General features: G+C 42.1%; 1 protein-coding gene and 1 long non-coding RNA gene across 2 annotated transcripts in view; both read right to left on the reverse strand.

Annotated features, from left to right (window-relative positions):
* Positions 1-21,462, reverse strand: part of LOC308308240 (contactin-associated protein-like 5) — a gene marked incomplete at both ends in the record, with an annotated part of 253,821 nt that overhangs the window by 123,116 nt on the left and 109,243 nt on the right. The window contains one exon of the mRNA XM_080753618.1: positions 19,046-19,239. Within this exon, the coding sequence (XP_080609744.1) occupies positions 19,046-19,239 (194 nt within the window). The remainder of the gene's footprint in view (positions 1-19,045; positions 19,240-21,462) is intronic.
* Positions 5,432-10,151, reverse strand: LOC308308243. The gene is made up of 3 exons (XR_013963263.1): positions 9,725-10,151; positions 8,499-8,636; positions 5,432-6,976 (listed from the first exon to the last, which is right to left on the reverse strand). It is a non-coding gene; the product is annotated as an uncharacterized lncRNA (long non-coding RNA).

Consider the following 21,462-nt stretch of genomic DNA (forward strand, 5'->3'; position numbering starts at 1 on the left):
CCATCCATCCATGTCACTCAGGCCACCACTGGTATTGCAGTTGATGCTCAGGGCAGACTAGACTCAACAGCACCTCTCTGGTCACCAGGGGTACTTAGGCTACATACGGACCCACCCACCCACCCACATAGACGGATACACACACGGCCACGCTATGGAGACGGTGTGACCACCGCTCAAAAATAGCAGATATACAAGCTCACAGCGCGGCACCGAGTGCCGCGCTGCGAGCTTGTAGATCTGCTATTTTTGAGCGGTGGTCACACATTTGAGTTCCATCTACAAGTGCCGCGCTGCGAGCTTGTAGATCTGCTATTTTTGAAAAATCGTGAAAATGAGTGCAAGTCTTTGATTATCTTTGACCCGATCTTTGACCCGACTTCTAAATCCTTCCCCTAAATCATGCTGTTCTCAAACCTTTTCATGTCAAGGACCCCCAAAATTACAGGTATTTGGCCACGGACCCCCATCTCAAAACATGTTGTCCCAGGGACCACCCAGAAGTAAATATTTGAGTTACAAATGTTCGCTTTTAAGTAGATATATTCAAAGACTTGCAAAAAAAACTCATGATTTTTCAAAAATAGCAGATCTACAAGCTCACAGCGCGGCACTCGGTGCCGCGCTGTGAGCTTGTATATCTGCTATTTTTCAATAGTTAAAGCAGTCAATAATCCTAGGCCTGAATGGGTTAAATCTCACTGCAGCCTTTGCTTGCCACGACCTGCAGACGATGTATTGACATTGAAAAGATGTCTTCCTTTACTTGCGCCCTAATGATAAAAACTAGGCTCCTAACTGTCCGAGTTGCTCCAGTGCCTTCATTCTTTTAGCTGCACTGTGCGTGTGCTGCTGCTTTGATGCTCCGAACCAGCCTGAACCTCCCTTTGTTCTTGACAAAGGGAGGCTCGAGACCTCTTGTGGGTCTCGAGCTGAAAAAAGTTGCGTAGTTTCTTCCCTTGTTCTAATTTGCCACAGACCATGCCGGGCATGTGCATTCATTCATCTCTACAAACTATGCCTGGCCTAAGTAGCCTAATAGTCACTTAAGAATTACATTCTCGAAACAAAAAACACACTCGACACGCACGCACGCAACACACACACCATTAACCCATTTAGGCCTAGAATTATTGACTGCTTTAACTATTGAAAAATAGCAGATATACAAGCTCACAGCGCGGCTGCGAGCTTGTAGATCTGCTATTTTTGAAAAAGTCGTGAAAATGTGTGCAAATCTTTGAATATGTATTTTCAAAGCGGACGTTTGTAACTCAAATTTTGCTTCTGGGGGGTCCCTGGAACTAAATATGTTGAATGGGGGTCCGTGGCCAAATAAATATAATTTTGGGGGTCCTTCACATGAAAAGGTTTGAGAAAATATTAGCCTATAGTCTTCCTGTACCTTCTGGAAACAATGCAAATAATTGATTGTATGGAAACTACAGTAAGTATTTGTGCCTTTGTATTTAGCAATTTTAAGAGGGAAAATGAAAAAGAGGGGTCTAATTACCTTTCCATTCCATATAGCTACTCTATAGTGTAATCCCTGTGTTCATGTCAAGGTGGGTTTGTCCATATGTGTTGAAATATAATGTCCATGTGTTTACTAGATAATCACAGCGTTTACTTCCATAATAATAGATGTTTTACACGTTTTACAGATTTAATTTCTTTGCTAAATAGTTACTAAACCGAACAAAAAATTCTAAAATATGGAATTTTTAGTTCCATATTTCGGGACATGGACGCTGGGGAGCGTCTCTGACTTAATGGATCATCAGCAATCATCGAGGCAGGCGGGGGAGGGAGGGAGGGAGAGCAGCAGCTACAGTACGTTAGACTTAGAGGCAGTATGATTTAAAAAATAAATAAACTCATGTTGTGGGCCGCATTGAAACTCTCAGCGGGCCGCCAAATGCCTGCGGTTAGGGTTAGCCTGGTCTGTATAACGGTGGCGGAAACCCTGAGGTCTGCTATTTTAAAAGGCCCTTTTATAAATGTCAGCCCCTGCCTCTCCAACATTCTCTGCACGTCCCTGCCACGAACTAAGGGTAATGCTTTACACCACACATTTTTACTGAAATGAATTTCAGTGTCAGCAGTTTGACGAGTTCAAGTGTCCCACTTGGTTCAAATGAAATTCATCTGTGGAAAACACTTCATTCATTCCTGCAGTTTTATTATCATCAGCAACTCCCAGCGGTGGATGGTAGTAATGAAGTACTTTTACTTGAGTATACTGTACTTTGTGTCTCTTTAATATCATTGAGTATGTCTTCTTGTTTTTGGAAATTTAATAATTTTGTTGGCCTGTACTAACCTGACTTTCGCCAGATAGTTGCAGCAGTGCGTAACGCTCTGCCTTACATCTGGGCTCTCTCGGGCAGACTCGATGTAAGGGGCGGGCCATTTTTTGAATTTCTGTAGCAGGTGATTGGATGTGGCCGTTTCTATCACAGTCTGGGAGTGCCAACTCCAACCACTCATATTGGCCTGTCTGCATGACGTTGCACCCAGAATCCGCCTCCTGGGTTTCCACGTGGTCTGCAATCAGACTCTATTGGCTCAGAGCCGCTCAGAGCCCGCCCATAGCTGCCGCTGATTGGTCCGGCCCGGGACTTTACGAGTGTTATCAACTCTGGCCGAGCAAGCCCAGATGGTAAAAGCAGAGCGTTATATACGCAATGCTGCCACCATCTGGCGAAAGTCAGGTTAGGCCTGTACTTGACAGGCACAGACAATCAGAAGGGGGGAAATAAGTGCAGATAAAACAAAGAAAGAAAAAGTTTGTGAAAGGCATAAATCACTAATTGACCATGTATACAGTATAGGTTTACTGTGTATATACATACACAGTAGATAAAAGATATGTATTAATATGCAGGGTTTTGTGCAGAGTCAGTGCACATATTGTTGCTTAAGTATGCACAAACACATAAGAGACAGGGGACATGAACAGAATACTGTCAAAATGAAAAATGTCCATACAGTCACATAGAATAAAACATGTGGGTGTGTTTGGTTTATTCAACAGCACTGAGTGTGCTTTGCAGGTCTTTGCAGGGAGGCCAATAGCCACAACATATGGTGCATGTGTACAACAATACTGTAATTCCTCAATTATGCTCAAGCATACTTAAAGGAGTAGTTCGCCGGTTTTCAACCAAGTCTGTGTTCTTTTAGTCAGCTATGTTCATGCTAAAATGCGTCTATTTCCTTACATTACTGTTCTGTGGCCGCTAGGGGTCCATCGTCTAGCTACGTCATAGACTATTTTGGCCAATGGAAAGCCTGGGTTCCCGAAGCTATGACGTAGCTAGACGATGGTCCGTAAGCTACTGAAACTACAATGGGATTTGACCCGGTGCGGTTGCCGTAGCCCCCCCTCAACACTAGCTAGCATTAACACAACAACAACAAACAGTATGGTTGTTTCAGACACGTTTTCTACTGACATAGGGACTTGCTGGCAGAATCTTCGTTAGAACTACTTTTTATATGAACTGGAGTAGGCTATACATTAGATTAGAAGAAGGAAAAAAAAGAAGAAAAAAAAACAGCGACGGGAACCAGAGAGAAAAGACGTGCGTCTGCCAGCTGGGACTCCACTACGCTAACATCATACAGACACACTGTTGTATGACCATTCTCTGCACCCAAGTTATTCTGCCCACCTTTGTTGGGCAGAATACTACTACTTCTTGCTGCTAGGATCCCTAAATTGAACTGGAGGAGACAACCGAAACACAATGGTATGTTTCATTCATGTATAACTTGTTTGTGTATGTGTGTCATCATCAATGTGTCCTGGCATACACGTTCTTATTTTAATCCCAATTACTGAATGTAAAGCCTGTACGTTTTCTTTAGAATATGTATGATGGCACTGATTTTACTAGTATTTCACATTAGGAGTCCACTAGTACTGTGGTTCTCAAACCTTTTATTTTCTAGTACCTCCTACGTGTCCATTTGGTTCCATTTGTACACTCTGACAGAGATGGAAAAAGGACAAAGATACTTGAGTAAAAGTAGGCTATCAATACTGCAATATAGAAACGTTCTGTAAGAAGTAAAAGTACTGGCATCAAAATATACTTTAAAAGTACAAAATGTTTGAAAATGGCAGATCCACAAACTCACAACACATCGCATCAACGCATTGTGAGCTTGTAGATCATCTATTTTCAGATAGCCTGGGTAAGTGGGTATAAAATAGGGCTAAAGTTGATTAATTAGGTTTTATAATATAATCATTTATGTGCAAAGTAACTGACATTTTCAAATAATTGTAATGGAGTACAAGTACTATAAAGTACAAGTACAGAAAGCTGGAAATATTCAAAGTACAAATACAGTACAAAGTACAACATTTTACAAGTACTGCTTACACCACTGCTCTCAAAAAATAGAGAGCACTAGTAGGCTACTATTTAGGTCTAGCAGATCTGTCTCTGGTAATATTTTTGTAATATTTAATATTTGTATGTGCATGACAAAAATGTACACCAGGGGTAGGTAACCTTAGGCACGAGTGCCAACATTGGCACAGGGGAGGGTGGGCACACTAGCAGAAGTGTGAGAGACAGGATTTTTATTTCAAATATATATTTTAAACATGGTCAATTAAATGAAGTCACCTAATTTGCAGCAAATTACATCCTGCACAACTCTGACTGGGGAGGGAGTCTGGGAGATAAGTGACTAATTGCTAAGCTGGTATGGCGATGAACCCTTTGTGAGTGACAGAGACAATGCAACATGTTACAGTCTTTTCTTCTTCTCACTGCAGGCACTGCAGTATCGTTTGGAGTGTCCTGGAGAGTCGTCGCAAGTGGAGAGTCGACGTCTTCTTACCCTGGCATCATTATATTGTATTATACATAACAAATGCATAGAGATGTGAAAATATCGGATCCTTCCCTTGTCATAATATATAATAAAATAGATTCAATACATTTGATTTTCCTTCTTTTCTGTTTTTACTGTATTGAGTGCTGTGTGAACCTGCTATTTGTAACACAGTAAACACAGTACAATCAAATTGTCGATTGTAGCCTGTGCAGTTTAACAAACACAGTGGCAAGTACTTCTGTTTCAGAGCATTACTGTAGTCCAGTGGTTCTCAACCTTTGAGTCTGGGAGTTTGAGCTTGTAGATCGGCTAGTTTCACAATATTTATCTGTGGAACGGAAACAAGCGGATGTAATACTGTACCTCAACTCCTACAGTCTAAGTGCTTATCAGGGTGGGGGTCCCCAGTTCAGTTGCTTTGGGGGTCACGGCTTGAAAAGGTTAAGAACCACTGCTCTAGTCCAGCAAATAATGGGTGATAAAGGCAGGCATAAAAAAAGACTTGAATGACATCTAAAATATGACAGTTTGCAAGGATTAAACCAAAAAAGCTCATGACAATGTAATAGCCTATATTGTTTTTATTCACAATGTGATTCTTTGTTCGCCTGTAGTATGCCTTTTTGGTGTGTGGAGTCCACCTGAAATTGAAACAGTTATTGTTCTAAGAGTTTGTGCTGTCATACAAAGGACAGGTAGAATGGAATGGATGTATCTTTACAGAAGGAAGGTAGCTTCATAGATACTACTGACAAAGACATGGACAAAATGTGTTGACTGCAAGCATGCCTCGTTCTCTCATGCCAGTGTAGGATGAGTAGGATCTCTGCATGTATTAAGGTACGTGTATGAACATATAAATGTACACAACATGCACTTCAAATAGCACAGGTAAGGGTCAGTCTAAATAGTATAATATATCAAAAACATTTTTACATTGAAAGTATACACACAATGCCAGGTCTACAAATGAACCTGGCATAGGTTCCATACCATGTTATCTAAATTACATTTTAACCTTTGCATAAGCCTGCAAGGGCTAAGGTGGAGTCTGGGACCTGTGTAGCTCACTAGCTCTGGTCCATAGCGTTAGTGGAGTTCTCCCTAACTTCGCTCCGGCTTGGCAAAACCGGAAAGCCGTCTCGTCTGGTCAGAATATAACAAAAACTGTTTCGCCCCTCACCAAACCAAAGGTATCAGTGGGGTGTTGAAAGCTTACTCTACTTAGTGAACGCAATCTGAGCCCCCACCACACGCTTAAAATATATTTCTAGGGCGAAATGAAAAATATTCCAACAGATGGAGACATAATTTCTATTTTTTTAACAGAGCATTAGTCTCGTTGGGTGTTATTCAGCTCTACGACGTTGGAACCATAAAGAGTGTCTCCATCCGGTGGAATATTCATCATTTCACCCTTGAAATGTATTAAGTGTGCGTGGTGGGGGCCCAGACTGCGTCTACCAAGGAGAGTAAACTTTCACTCCCCACTGATACCTTTGGTTTGGTGATGGGCGAAACAGTTTTTGTTATTTTGGGACCAGACGAGACGGCTTTCCAGTTTTGCCAAGCCGGAGCGGAAGGTAGAGGAACATAACGTTAGGGAGAACTCCACTAACGCTATGGACCAGAGCTAGGACCTGTGGAGCGTTGTCCTGGATGGATTAGGGAAGGTTTGAACAGCTTCCTTGTTAGCTGATATAATTTAGCAGAAACTTAGTCTGCAGAAGGGCACGCTTCTTGATAAAGTATAATTATTTTGCTCCCTAGTCCTACGAATTGGAACAATTATTCTCACACTATTCTCATCTTGTTTCCCAATTTGACTTATTTCAATAACAAGCTCACAATACTCTCCGGCCATCAAATGACAGTCTATCAATTCTCAACAGAGGCAAAACTAAATTTGCAAGAGGGGTTAGAGTAGTGTTAGTAGTCTAATATTTTTTAAACAAGATCATTTCGATGTATGCATCAAGATTGTGTGTGCTGCCAGGTTGGAACTGTAAGTTCCACTTCTTCCGCATCTCTTCTGAAGGCGATGTAGACAGGACTGCGATGTAGGACAGGAAGCGCAGAATCGCATGCATTTGAGCACTGTGGAAGGCTTCAACAGCACCTGTATGAACATAAATGTAAACAACATGCACATCACGTAATACAGGTGAGGATACAATAAATATAATTGAAAAAGGAAGACTGAGGTGCAAGTTCGTTCTACAGTTTGGGAGCCAGAAGTGAGAAGAGTCTGGGACGTGTAGTTCTGGTCCAGAGCGTCAGCGATTCTCACTGATGCTCTGACAGGCGGGTGACTCAAAGACTAGACAAGGATTTCTTGTTTGAGGGCTCAACTTCAGTCAAAATAAACTAAACTACTTTGCTACTCACCTAACCAAAGGTAGTTTTGCGTTGTTGAAAGTCTATTCTCCTCGGTGGGAAACCTCTCAGCACCCCACCCACTCTGTAAAATACATTATTTTTGTCATGAAATAAAATGCATCCACGTCAAGCCACCGCAGACAACCTGGAAATAAGCGGCGGTCAGAGTTGGATGCGTTTTATTTCATCACAAAAATAATGTATTTTACAGAGTGGGTGGGGTTGAGAGGCTTCCCACCGTGGAGAATAGACTTTCAACAACACAAAACTACCTTTGGTTAAGTGAGTAGTAAAGTAGTTTAGTTTATTGACCTAAGTTGAGCCCTCGTAGGGGTATAGAAATCCTGGTCTAGTCTTTGAGTCAGCCGCTTGTCAGAGTGTCAGTGAGAATCGCTGACACTCTGGACCAGAGCTAGGACATGGTTGTCCCGGATGTTTTAGGGTTCTGACATGTTCCCTGTGTTAGCTGATCTAATTTAGAAATTTAGCAGACACTTATATCTGCAGAAGGGCTGCACGATTCTTGTAAATGATTATTTTTCTCCCTAGGAATTGGAAAATTATTCTCACACTTTTATTTTATTTCCCAATTTGACTTATTAAAATAACAAGCTCATGACTTAGTGTACAGAGCAGGCAAGGCAACATTAGAGTTGAAAGAGGCTTTAGAGTAGTCTAATATTGAAAAATTAGATCACATTGCTGTATGAATCGAGAGAGTAAATAATATTCCTGGGAGTTCCTAGTAAGCTGCTTCTTCTACGGCATCTCCAGGGGTTGACACTAAGGTCTCAGAGGCACTTGCCCATCGGGCAAGTACAGGTCATGTTCTACTTGCCCGAAGGTAATGCCCACTTGCCCGAAAAGTAAATCGTCCATTATAAAATGATAGGTACGATTTTAATTACCGCAATTTAACACTTATTTCTTTACTTTCTGGGGCTGTGCGATAAAATGTCATACCTCAATACCTCCGAATCCAAATACCAAATACTTTAGCTATGATTGAATATGTCTATGGTTTCACACTTGTTATTTTATATTTTTTAATGTAGCAACAGTAAAAACAGCACATTATAGGTAAATAGTGCTCTTATTTTACATTCCACAGACCAGAAGACACAGCGCACTGGCCATGTTCAGGTGTTTAGACAGATATCTCGTGTTGTGTTTATAGACATTTGTGTCCCCTCTCAAATGAGCGCACTTGCCCTGTCGGGCAACCTGAAAGCCAACTTCACCTGCCCTGACGTTTTATTTACCTGCCGGGGGCAGGTGAGCCTTAGTGTCAATGCCTGATCTCTTCATTCAAAGGGCGATGTAGACAGTTGTACCGCTGTCTTCCCGCAGGACTGCTATGGACATCATCTTGGACGGTGGATTATGTGATGTGTCAGCACCTTATGCAATTATAGACAAAGAGGAGGAAAAAAGTTTCAGGGTAAACAGATTTTTTACAATGACATTTCAAAATGTTGCCATAGCTTTTACCCCATTTCTAGTAATCACACCATGCAATAATGAGAATCCTAAACCAGTTTGCTAAAAAAAAGAACAGATCTATAAGCTAACAACAGTAACACTGCATTTTACCATGTTACATATTTCATGTAATGTTGGGGGGTTGCTCTCGGGCACAAACCTCTTATCTCCATATTTAAACAGTTTTTTGTTTGTAAGTTTAAACCCTACTTTATAAAACAGTGTAGTACAAAAGAATAAAAAGTAACTGGCAAAAGTGCTGGATGATTACAATTTAGGCATTTAGCAGATTTTAATCCAAAGCGATGTACAATAAGCAGGTAATACAGTATATCAATATAATAGGATAATGTCAGTACATCAACAACAATATAACAAATGCATAGCAATATCAATCTAGAAAACAATAACATTTAGACCACGCACATCAGTAAAAAACATTTTTTTTTAAAAACAATGCGATCTAGCTTCATGTATGGTCAATGAGGGAAGGGGAGTGTTACAGTACTGCTATGTGTTTTAATGGAGTTATGTGGATTCAGTTTGTTTATGAGTTTGTCTGAATAAAATATATTCTAGTGATTCACACTTCACAGTTGTAAGTACCCAACGTTTGGTTGCCTACACTAGGAATCAGAGTGTAGTATCATCATCATCATCATCTTTTATAATAGCTCACGTTACATCATAATTACTGTGCAGCCACTGGGGGAGGGGTTGTTTGTCGATTCATATACATTATAATACAGTCCCCTCTGTTGACTTTTATCTCACCACTTTTGGGTGCCCCGCACATTACATTACAGAGATTAGCATCGCTAGCAATAACAATAGCCTAAAAGTAGTCCTACCTCTTGAAAGAATACACCTTGATATGAAGGCTCTCCACCCATTAGATGGGAACAAAATAAGTGTTACAAACATGAATCAAGTTGCAACCTTTGCTTGTACATTATACATTATGTTTCGTAGAGTGGCATTTTAATTCCAAACATACAGTACATACCTATGTTCTGCTTTACAAGGGACATTTAGCTTTGCATTGTGTCCATCAATCCTGCCATTACATCTCGGTGGAAGTCATCTGTTGTGAAATGTTTACTAATCACTACACAACCGCAGATTCATGTCCCATCGTTCTGCAGGCAGCAGCAGCACCCGGGGCTCGCTCCGTCGCTCGGCTTCATTCAATCATAACACCACGGTAAAACAACAATGCCATGTTGTTTCACCGACACAGTTGCACACGTTTCAAAACTTCTACAACTGCTCAGCATCACTGCGGTCATAACATCCCATCTTCTTACTACGTGACTTCCAACCAACAGCAACAAACAAACTAAAACAGCAACGCAGCGAGGATGTTATTATGGTTACGCTGTTAGCTTAGCTTTGGCTCTCTTCTCCAAGCGCTGCTTGCGCAAAGGATTATGGGTGCTGGAGGAAGTGAGGTTGGTGCTGTAGGAAGTGAGGTCATAGCTTCGCGTTTCCCAAAAAATGGAAATGTACCACAAAAATAAATTTATTTTTTGTTTTCCAAGTTAGAATATGATAATATGGGGTTACAAAAGCCCTTGAAAACGACCGGAGCTCCCCTTTAAGCTAATTAACCACTTTAAATACATAGTTACACAACTGATTGATTGATAATAATAGTTACCTACTTCCTCAGTACTATCAGCCCAACCCAGCTGATTCGCTGCCCACAAGGAGCGTGTGAGCAATTAGGGGTTAAGAGTCTTGCTCAGGGACACGCATCGACATTGCTGCCCTGGCCTGGAATCAAACCTGGGAAAACCAGGGGCTTTGTGGCTGTATGGCCCAATTCACCCTTTGTCAAGTCCCATTGTCCTGCCCCTCTCCACACCCATTGGTTGCTGTGTCTTGTAGGGCTGTCTTCGACACAGGATTTATGAAGTCGATTCGAGTCGCGGGGGTTAATCCGACGCGTCGACGAATCGTTTTATAGTCTACTTTGTGTAAAAAAAAAAAAAGAAAAAAAAAGTGTTGCTTTAAACCACGTCAACATAATAGAATAATACATTAAGAGATGAATTGAATACACAGTGTTTTCGGTGATATCGGTGCGCGAGCACAAATGTTATCTGCATAGCAGTGTACAACCATAGAGTTATAACACACTGTTAAAACAAATAAAACATCTCCGCTGTTTCAACTCTGCCCCGTCTCTCTGCACTGTCTGCAGCGTGCAGTAGAGATGAGACATTCGCGAACGATTCCACTCTCTTGAACGGCTCTTTTAAATGAACGATGGGATCCAGTCCGCTGTCGCGGGACACAGAGCACTGACAGAGTAATGAGTCAGTGTCGAGAACGGATTCATTTCGATATGGACCCGACAACTGATCATAAAAACGTGGAGGCACAGCTCCCAGCTAGAGCCCTCAGTGTGGACATGTCATGGACGCAAACACAGCGAAACACAATCATTCATCATGGATTACAACACTGGAACAATTCAGAAGCACTTTAATTAGAAAATGTAACTTGTAGCCTACACTTGTGTATGTTAATTTGACTTTAGAAGAGTGTTTACTACTTCGTGGACGCGCGTTTGTGCTGTGGCAGGTTATTTAATATGGGATTTTGACAGCGTGCTTCCTCCTCTTAACGGAACACTGTCCCGGCTCTGAATGTTTTAACGAAGCGGCGGTCTGAACCGTTCAGGCCGTTCCGTCTCACTTTCAACCCGACGCTGGTGCGAGACAATAAATAACTGTTCGCCATGACACCACACCAGTCCAGCAGTGCACCGCAGTACTGGCAGTAGTAGGCTAACTGGTGATATAAAAAAATATATATTTTCGCTTCGACTCAAACAATTGGCGTCGATTCCCGGGGCTTAAAACGACGCGTCGATTCGTCGATTTTTAGAAGACACCCCTAGTGTCTTGGTGGGACATTCAGTTGGACATTCCATCCACTGCCATGTTAATTCAGTTGCTTCGTATTGTTATTCTGTGTGCTCAATTCTAATTTCAAACTTTGTTTCAGTCAATTGGAGCTGCTCAGTGGCAGCATAGTGAATCAGCATGTTTTTAAATGTTTTTACTTCTCCAAAAATTATGTTTTAGCTAATTCAACATAAAAAAGGCGGAACCAGGGCGGGACAAGGCAGATAGAGCCTGCTGGTTGGTCAGTCAGGGACCAACCAGGAGGCTAACAAAGGGTGAATTGCGTGCCACCAAAACCTGTGGGAGGAGTAACACCTCATTCGCATTGCACGCAAGCGAGCGACGCGACGCAAAAATACTGTCTGCATATGGAGCGTCGGGCATTGCGTTGCGCCCTAGCCTGAACCAATCAAAATAAATAATAATATAAAGTGTTTGGGGGGCGGGACATGGCCATTTACCTCTATGGACGTCACCGCTAAACCTCGCTCAAATAGAGGCTCCGCGAGCAAAAAACGGAGGGGTGGACAACGTCGCGGCACGACGCGTTGTCGCTCGCGGTAGGTCTCACAATTCATGGGGGAAATCTCGCTTTTGCGAACGCCCATCATCTCGACCGGAGGGTTAGCGACTCACTCCACGGAGGTTAAGGTTAGGGTGAGGGTTAGAGTCGGGTGTCGAAAAGATGACATGTATTAACAGCGAAACGCTCCCCAATTCATGAGCATGTATATTGAGTATTTTCAAAAATGTTTGAGAAATTAAACGTTGGTCTTGTGAACATATTTCGATGCCAAAGTACTTTTCTCAAGTATGAATGCAGGCCATTCACTTGTAACAGGAGTATTTCTTTACCTCAAATATAATAATCAGAGTGCCTCTTCCGCTGAGCCAACACAAGGCCCAGGTGCTGACTCATGGTACTTTTGGCCAGAGGTCTTGTTTTAGCAACGTCATTCCAGTGTGAAGGTGTGTGAAAGTGATTCAGATCTGCTTCCGCGGGCCAATACTTCACAGCTAAGATTTAGTCCACTGAAGCCTGAAGGATACACGCCTAAACACCATCCGTCCATTACCATAAGACGTTCTGACATTGGTTATTTTATCGTCTCTGTCGGGGGGAAACCTCGTACTGTATGTCCTCAAAACTGTTTCTTTTCACAGGGTTCCCACACATTTTTACCAATTAATTTCCAAAACCTTTCCAAAACTTTTCCAGAATATTGAACCCAATTTTCGGGACTATATAACAATAATTCAGCTCAATAATGAGTCGCTTACTCCTATGCGCAATGCCCAAAGACAGGTAGTGTATGCCAGTGGTTCTCAACCTTTTCAGGCCGTGACCCCCGAAATAATCATGTTTTAACTGGGGACCCGGCACCCTGACGAGCACTAAGAGTTGAGGAATTTTGTATAACACGGTTCTATTGTGAAAATAGCAGATCTACATGCTCCCAACACCTCGCAAACGCGAGGCGTTGGGAGCATGTAGATCGGCTATTTTCACAATTTCTGCCTGACAATATTTGACAATTTGGCCCATGTTTAATTTCAGAGGTATTAACAAAATCAATAACCAAAGACAATGCATAGCTATTTTTACAGGACCTTCCAGGACCCTTGCTCAATTCCAAAACTTTTCCAGTACTGGAAAAATATTTTTCTAATTTCAAAATATTTCCAGGAATTTCATGACAGTGGGAACCCTGTTTTCAGGATTGTTTTAACAAAAGTAGCAGATCGACAAGCTTGAAACCCATCCCTTCGTGCCACATTTCGAGCTTACATGCTATACCTTTTATGATTTTGTGCAACGTTGTAGTATGTCAGCAGTTAATTTATGGAAAAACACAAGATCCTATGGAGATAATAGGTTTTCTGCCCGGACAGCAACGATGTGTAACACATCCAGCGTCAGGAGGTCTTACGATATGGACTAGGGCTATCCTGCCCACCACGGCAGTATAACTGTAAGACCCATTCTGGAAAGGACAGATGAGAAGGGAAAGAAAAGGCAAGATGAAGGCTAGCCATATCGCACAGTCTTATCCAGGGTTGTATTTGCTGGGGGGGGGGGGGGGGTGGATTCAGTCATTTTGACTGAGGTTTTCATACCGCAGTGCTGCCATGACAACTGGATGTCCTTGTGGGATCAACAGTGTTGGGTGTAACGGCGCTATAACTAACAACGTTACGTAGCGCCGTTAGGTTTGGTGTGGTAGCGGAGTAACTTAACGAGTTACTTCTGCAATTTAGTATAGGATCGTTACCGGTTACATTTCCCAAAATATAGCGGCGTTAATTAGGTATTTAAGACCTATAATTCCCTGTTTTTTCTGTTGCCACAAGGGAAAAATAAATCCATCTGACACATTTGCGCTGTTTCCTGAATGAGCTCTTCTCTCTCTGTCATAGAAGGAGCCTGAAGAGGCATGCATGCACGCATCATGGCCCGCATTTTTACACGGAAAAATGTGACCAACCAGAAATGTGTTGCCAGCCTGTGGTGGTTGCGTAGTCATTCTACAATTTACGACAGGCTACGAAATTTGGTGTAACTTGGAGTTACTTGCGGTCATCTGACTATTAGCGAGTTAAGAAGAACTTTTTGCGTGTCTTACAATTTACATGGCAGGGCTTGAGTAAGGCTGTGGAAGGATTCACACTATTTTCGGATTTACTTGGTGAAAGGAATAAAGGATACATCAACGTCATTACATTATCCACGTTGAAGCTGCACGCAGACAGCCACGCACACAGCTGACAGCCATAACAATCCGGTAGGCTGCACTCTTTTTTATGTTTACCAAACTTTCTCACAGTGGGTTTTAATGGTCGGTAACGGTAACGGGTAGCTTGTTAAGTTACAATTGTCATTGGGTAGCGGAGTAACGTAACGGTTAGTTTTTCAAGTCAGTAACTAAAGTAAACTAACGAGTTACTTCAAAATGTAACGATACCCAACACTGGGGATCAACAGAGTGTTTTTGTATCTATTGAGGAAAATAAGGCACCTACGGAAAAAAGAACAAAAAAAACGAAAAAACAATAATGTGACCAAGGGTCGTAAATCAGTGGTTTTCAATGTCAAAAATAGATCGATCTACAAGTGTGTTCTTGTCATTAAAAATCACACCCAATGTGAAGTGAGCGGTTGTCGTGCTTGCATAACGTCTTCAGACTAGGATTTAAGTAGTCTAGGATGTACAGGCTATGCTACACACACACACACAATGCTATGGCAAAACGCTGTAGAGAGATGGCTACAGACACACACACTCAGCCACTCTATGGAGCGGTTTACCACCGCTCAAAAATGTTTGAGAGCCGCAGTTGTAAAAAAAAGAAAAAAAAAAGAAAAATCCTGAACTGCATTTCTAACATTGGGCAAAAACATGTATCAATATCATACTTAGAAGTATGATATTAAAAAATAGCTAAATAGAAACCTTTTGAGTATGTCTGGCCCTCAAAAACACAATTCCTTTGTGTGAAAGAAGAAGAAGAACAAGAAGGATCTTTGCATTTCTATAAGGCTTGGCACTGGTGCAGTGGGCTCTAAAAATAGCAAAAGTATCAGATCCACAAGCTCAAAACCGAAGCTTCGCACGGCGCTTCGAGCATGTACATGTGCTACTTTTGATGCTTTTGTGTGACACTGTAGTTGGGGCATTAATAACCCATTCAGAACGGGTACACATTATTGTGTATCATTATTTTATGCTTAGTGCCGCGCTGCGAGCTTGTAGATCTGCTATTTTTGAAAAATCGTGAAAATTTGAATTTTGACCCGATTCTATAAGTGTCTTTTGAATCCTTCTAAGGTTTTTTTTTTAAAAACCCTATGTTTCTATGTCAGCAATCTGGCCGGCCATCGTCAAAGAAAAGGTCCTTTTCACTTAAAGATGCACTATGCAAGTTAGCAGCCTAAAATTCAAACTATATACATATATATGTAGCCCCCCCCTCCCCCCTAACAGACACTATAAAATCATGCCATGGTGTTTTCTTGCAGAGAAACAAATACCTAAGCGTGCAATTCCCCTTTTCTCCACTGTTACATAAAACACCCTGGAGGCGCGGGACGTCTCTGGCCTGCAGCCAAGTTTTGGCAGAGCAGACTGAGGCTGGTGACGTAATGTGGAGGGGTGGTTTTGTTCGGTGGGGGCTGGTGGGGGAGAGCGGCGTTCTAGCCAATCACAGCTCCACTTGTTGCTAATGCCTTGCTAACTGCTGAAGCTACATGAACACAGCTAGCCTAGCCTAGCCTAGCCTAGCCAACTTGAAGCAGACAGCTCAGCTCTGGTGGTCTGGTGCCACTTCCAACCAACTTCTAACGTGCATAGCCACGAGCCCACATCACGATATACTTCATCGCCGTTTCCCGGACTACTTTTTTATTTATTATTATTTTTTGGCCGTTTACCGGACTACGTTGACTACGGTGCGGCGGACCTCAGTGGACCGTGGTCGGCCTCGCCGCTAGAAGACCCAGAGGAGAGCACCGCTGTTTGGGAATGGAAGTAAGTCTCTCTCTAGTGTATTGATTTTTTTTCTTTCTTCACATAATAAAAACGTACACGCGGCTCAATCTAAACCAACAAGTAGGCTGTGTAAGTGTATCTTGTATTATTGTACAGCCTCAAAACTTGTCTTGTATCTTTCCAAATTGTCTTATTCTTCATTGTAACAGATGTAACGCTACTTGCACTGTCCAACACCGTGAATATATCAACAATAAATACAACTATTAGTCTTAGTTTGGCCTTTCGAATAATGGGCTATATTGTTCATGGAAATATCCTTATAGTCATAGCCAGTTTATTTTGGTTAGTGCCCATTATAAAAACCTCGCCACATCAATTATGAGATTGAATAAAATACTCGTACTCCCTAGTTTCTTTTGTGATGTTCTCATATCATTATAAAAACGTCGCCACATCCATTCATTTCTTCCAAATGTTCAGCAAACAAATCACATTGCATAACGTTGCCACACCGATTCATTTTATTATTTATTCACCCCTCCAAGTCACATTTTGCTAAAATACTGAAAACATAGTTGACACTGCTGAAGCTATTACCCTGCTTGAGTGCAACATTCGTTATTGTCAATCAAAGGCCTCCATGCTTTCCTTCCACCCATTTTGATTACAGTACATTGTATTTGAACTAATTGTTGAGTTTTGACTATACCAGCATTTTGATATTGTGTATTTCTCTTCTAGGTCTTGTCCCATGTTTCTTCAGATGGTCAGACAGACACACCGCAGAACAAATCCTTTCCCATGGGTTGATAACAATGTGGTTGAGTAAAATGCAACTGAAACTTTAGTCTAGACAATAGTTTTACCTGCATTTTTATGGCCTAAAAAATGGCAAGGATGCCTATAGCATTTCCTTTATAACTTCATAGACGGTGACTTGTCTAAACAAACCTGATAACATCTTGCTGCAAAAGGTCAATCGGGGACCTGTGTGTATAATATATTGTATCTATAATGTCTATTCTAATAAGGTGTCCTCAAATATTTTGCTCTCATCATCAATATCTAAAATGTACATGTCATGTATGTAAATAAAGGATTTTTTTTTAACAATCATGTATTGATTGCGTCATTGACCAGTTCATTAGGTTTTACAAAATGAGAAAGGCAAATCAAAATCAATGTTTTTTATTAGCAGTATGTGCAAAGATTTGTCCACTGCTCCTCCTGTTGCTTCACATCATGGTGGAGGGTCTTCTGGAGTCTGGAGGGAGATCTGCGCTGCTCTTCATCACAAGTCCTCCACCTCTTCATCAGCCTCTGACATGACTGGATTGAATCATCTCCTGACTAAAGAGAAAACATACACAAGGGGTCATCAATATGTCTGTGGCTAAGACCTTATTTTTAGATTTTCTGTTTTACACACCTTTATAATGTCATCATAATACCCACTGAATGTCAAGTCTACAGGTTTTATCCTGAATATGAATGACACTGATTTACTATGACACTGACAGTCCAACTAGTACTAGTAGTTCTCAGAGATACAAATGGTACCAAATGGACCCGTTTGTACCCTCTTGAGTTACAGAATGGTCATTCAGGGCTAACTCGTGTTTCTGATAATATTAGTCCTCAATTGTGTCAGTGGTGATTGACTACTGCTTGTTATCTGTTTTGTGGTGATTGACTACACTTACTAATACACTTGAGTTCTAGTATACTAGTACTGGTTATCAAATGTTTTATTTGCAAAGACCCCCAGAACACCCATAGCTCAGTGTATCACGGGTCCATTTGGTTCCATTTGTACACTTAATTACAGACGTTTTGGTTATTCAGGGCTAGTCTTCGTGTGTTTCTGGTAACATTGTCCACTCATATTGTATGTCAAACAGTGAAGATTTTAGGACAGACAAAGGCTTTGACTCGCCCATGATGCTACTGCTATAGACAATGTACTTGCATGTAGCCCTGGCCTGAAACATGACGGTCGCTGGGCTATAGACTGCTATGCTTTGGCTAACAAAAATCGAACTTTATCTAGCTGTTTGTTCTAAGACAAGAACGATACCATAACAAACACACGATAACCATGCAGCACCGTGTTTAGTAGCTAATGTATTTCATACCTCATCGTCCCAGTCCCTCTTGTCTTGTCCATCAAGTTCAGGGAAACGTTGTCCTTTCTTCATTTTTTCCGGTTGATGCTTGTTTATAATGTACGGAGATACGCTGAATAAAGTCAAGTCAATATATGCGTGTGCACATCCATGCGCGTCCGAGTGCAGTACGTGCATGCGCAGTTTAGGACAACAAAAGCACACGTGTGTGGGGGGTGGGGTGCTTCAGTGTGACGATGAGCGGGGGAGGAGTGGGGGGTGACGTGTAGGAGTGCGAGGGGTGGAGCCCAGTTTGAATTTCAGTTTGACAACAGACATTGTTGGCAAACATTTAAATTTAGGCTGCTAACCTGCATATTGCACCTTTAACTTGAGCTCAGTTAGTCTGTTCTTGAGAGACTACTATGTCAGTGGTTCTCAAACCTTTTCATGTGAAGGACCCCCAAAATTATATTTATTTGGCCACGCGGACACCCATCTCAAAATATTTAGTTCCAGGGACCACCCAGATGCAAAATTTGAGTTACAAACGTTCGCTTTGAAAATACATAATATTCAAAGATTTGCACACATTTTCACGACTTTTTTCAAAAATAGATCTACAAGCTCACAGCGCGGCACTCGGTGCCGCGCTGTGAGCTTGTATATCTGCTATTTTTCACTGGTTAAAGCATTCAATAATTCTAGGCCTAAATGTTTAAAAAAAAAGAAAAAAAAGGAATATGGAGATGAGAGCTTTCTGCCTGACAGCATCCATATGACAGTAACGGGCGAAACAGAACCGAGAGAGACTCACCCCGACTCCGTCGTCCTGGCGGTGTTGCTTCCAGGCTCGGCCCGTATCGCTGTAGAGCAGCAGGAAGCTGCTGACCCAGTCCCAGCTGTCGTAGCGCCCCTGTGTGGCCACGGCCGTCACCTCCACCCTGTCCCTGAGGTCCAGCTGCAGCCAGGGCTGCATGTCGGTCAGCTTGGGCGACCAGCCGCCCGCTCCTGATGAGAGAGAGAGAGAGAGAGAGAGAGAGAGAGAGAGACGGTTCAGTAGGAATTAAAACCACTCGAGACGTGTTTCAAATATCGTCTACTTTTCTCGCCAGTACCTTGAATGGCGGGTTGCCATGGGCACCAGCAAATTAAACGTTGAATAATTCTGGGCATTCAATGTGTTAAAAGGTTTCTCCCAGCTCTCCTTTCCACCCCAGCTGGACTGCCAGCCAACAACTCAACAACAACAAGTCCCATTCCATCGTGGTCGTTCAGGTCATTTCATTAACAATAGTGTTATTGATTATGTGTTTCCTAAAGCTAGCCTTGCTGGGTGTTTGCTTGGTAACATGTCCCATCTATCTATAAATGCGAGAAGTCTCTGCGTGTGTGTGTGTCTGTAATCCGCGTATCTCGAGAACCGTTCGTCCCACCGGCTTCAGATTCGGCACGCGCGTTCCCCGCCGCGGCACGGAATGACAGAACTGCATACTGCATGAACTTCTGGGTTTTTTGTTAAGCCCAACAGAACACGTCTTCATACGACAAACAGAGGAAATAGCTCACAAGTTCAGCCCGATGTGTTGTGAGCTTGTAGATCAGCTCTTTTCACAGTTTTTGAAGGGGTTTCAAAAATAGTGAACCCCGTCATGTGGGGTTGCCCTGGAAATGACCAGTGATTCCCCTGGAAATGACCAGTGATTCCCCTGGAAATGACCAGTGATTCCCCTGGAAATGACCAGTGATTCCCCTGGAAATGACCAGTGATTCCCCTGGAAATGACCAGTGATTCCCCTGGAAATGACCAGTGATTCCCCTGCAAACGACCAGTGATTCCCCTGAAACGAACCATGACTCAGCAGGTCCTCCCAGCAAATCCCACCCTGGAAACAACATGACTCAGGAGGTTCCTCCAGGAACCATGTATAGGCTCTACCTGCTTATAATGAAACTCAGCTTGAACACACAATGCACGCAGCCCTGAACAGATGGTAAACGGCAACAGCGTGTGCACATGCATGTGTGTGTGTTTGCATATCTGTTAGGCCTGTCACGATTTACTAAACCCACGATTCGATTCTAATCACGATTCAAGGTTGACGATTCACGATGTCACGATTTTTTCACGATTTTTTCAACAAATTTATTTTCCAGAGAAATTACCCAAAAAAATCCACAATTCTTACAATTCCAGTATTTTTTTTTGCTTTTAACAATACTGTTTTCTCTTATGCTCTTTTCAATACAGTAGAACTATCAAATGACAAAAAACAACAATAACATTTCAGTTCACTTGTCTTCTCTTACAAGGAATCCTGTATGTTTTAGATGTTCTCTTATCCTCTATACAGTAGCAAATAGCAAATGACAGATAGTGTAAACTTATCAATTCTTAAATGTCAAATCCTGTTCTTTTTTTAAACAACACTCTTACACTTTTTTCAATACTGTATCAAAGAATGCATTTTTTTTTGTGGTACATATCAAGCCAACTGTACTGTAAGCCAGGCACAAACTAAGGCATAATAACAACTCTTACCCTCTTTTCAAAATCAATAATTCATCAAAGTCAAGACCTAGTGTCTCGTTGTGGATAGACTGTTCAAAGTCCCTGACTTTCTAACACACCATTCCACCAGCTTATATATTGAATGTGTCAATTCTTGTTTACCATTCCACCGGCTTATATATTGACTGTGTCAATTCTTGTTTTCACTAGAAACGTTGTTTCCACATTGTAACCAGTGGCAGAGACATGCATCTGTACGTAGCATTGTTGTTGTTAGCCCTTAGCACTGATTAGTGCTATGCTCTGTAGCAGCAAAGTAATGACACAGCACTCAACTAACTGCTCTCTTTGTCAATCGAAATCGCGGAGCTCTTCTCTGCAGCCCAATGGAGGCACGCTGGCAGCTGTGAGTGGGTGAGCCTTCCTACTGTAGCTGCCGCTGCCTGTGTCTGCCTGACGTTATAGACGTTGAACACGCAGAGACGTTGAAGACAGAATGGAGATTAAGTCGAGGGCGACCTCTGGTGGTCGAATCGCGATTCGTTTTTAAAAAAAATCGATTTTCGCCGTCCCCCAATAAAATCGATTTAAATCGATTTTTTCGTAAATCGTGACAGGCCTAATATCTGTGTGAGTGTATAGACCGTACTTCATCCTGAGTGTGCGTGCGTGCGTGCGTGCGTGCGTGCGTGCGTGCGTGCGTGCGTGCGTGCGAAATAGCT

Source organism: Nannobrachium achirus (genome assembly GCF_963921795.1).
Source record: "Nannobrachium achirus genome assembly, chromosome: 22".
In the NCBI taxonomy this organism is placed as follows: domain Eukaryota; kingdom Metazoa; phylum Chordata; class Actinopteri; order Myctophiformes; family Myctophidae; genus Nannobrachium; species Nannobrachium achirus.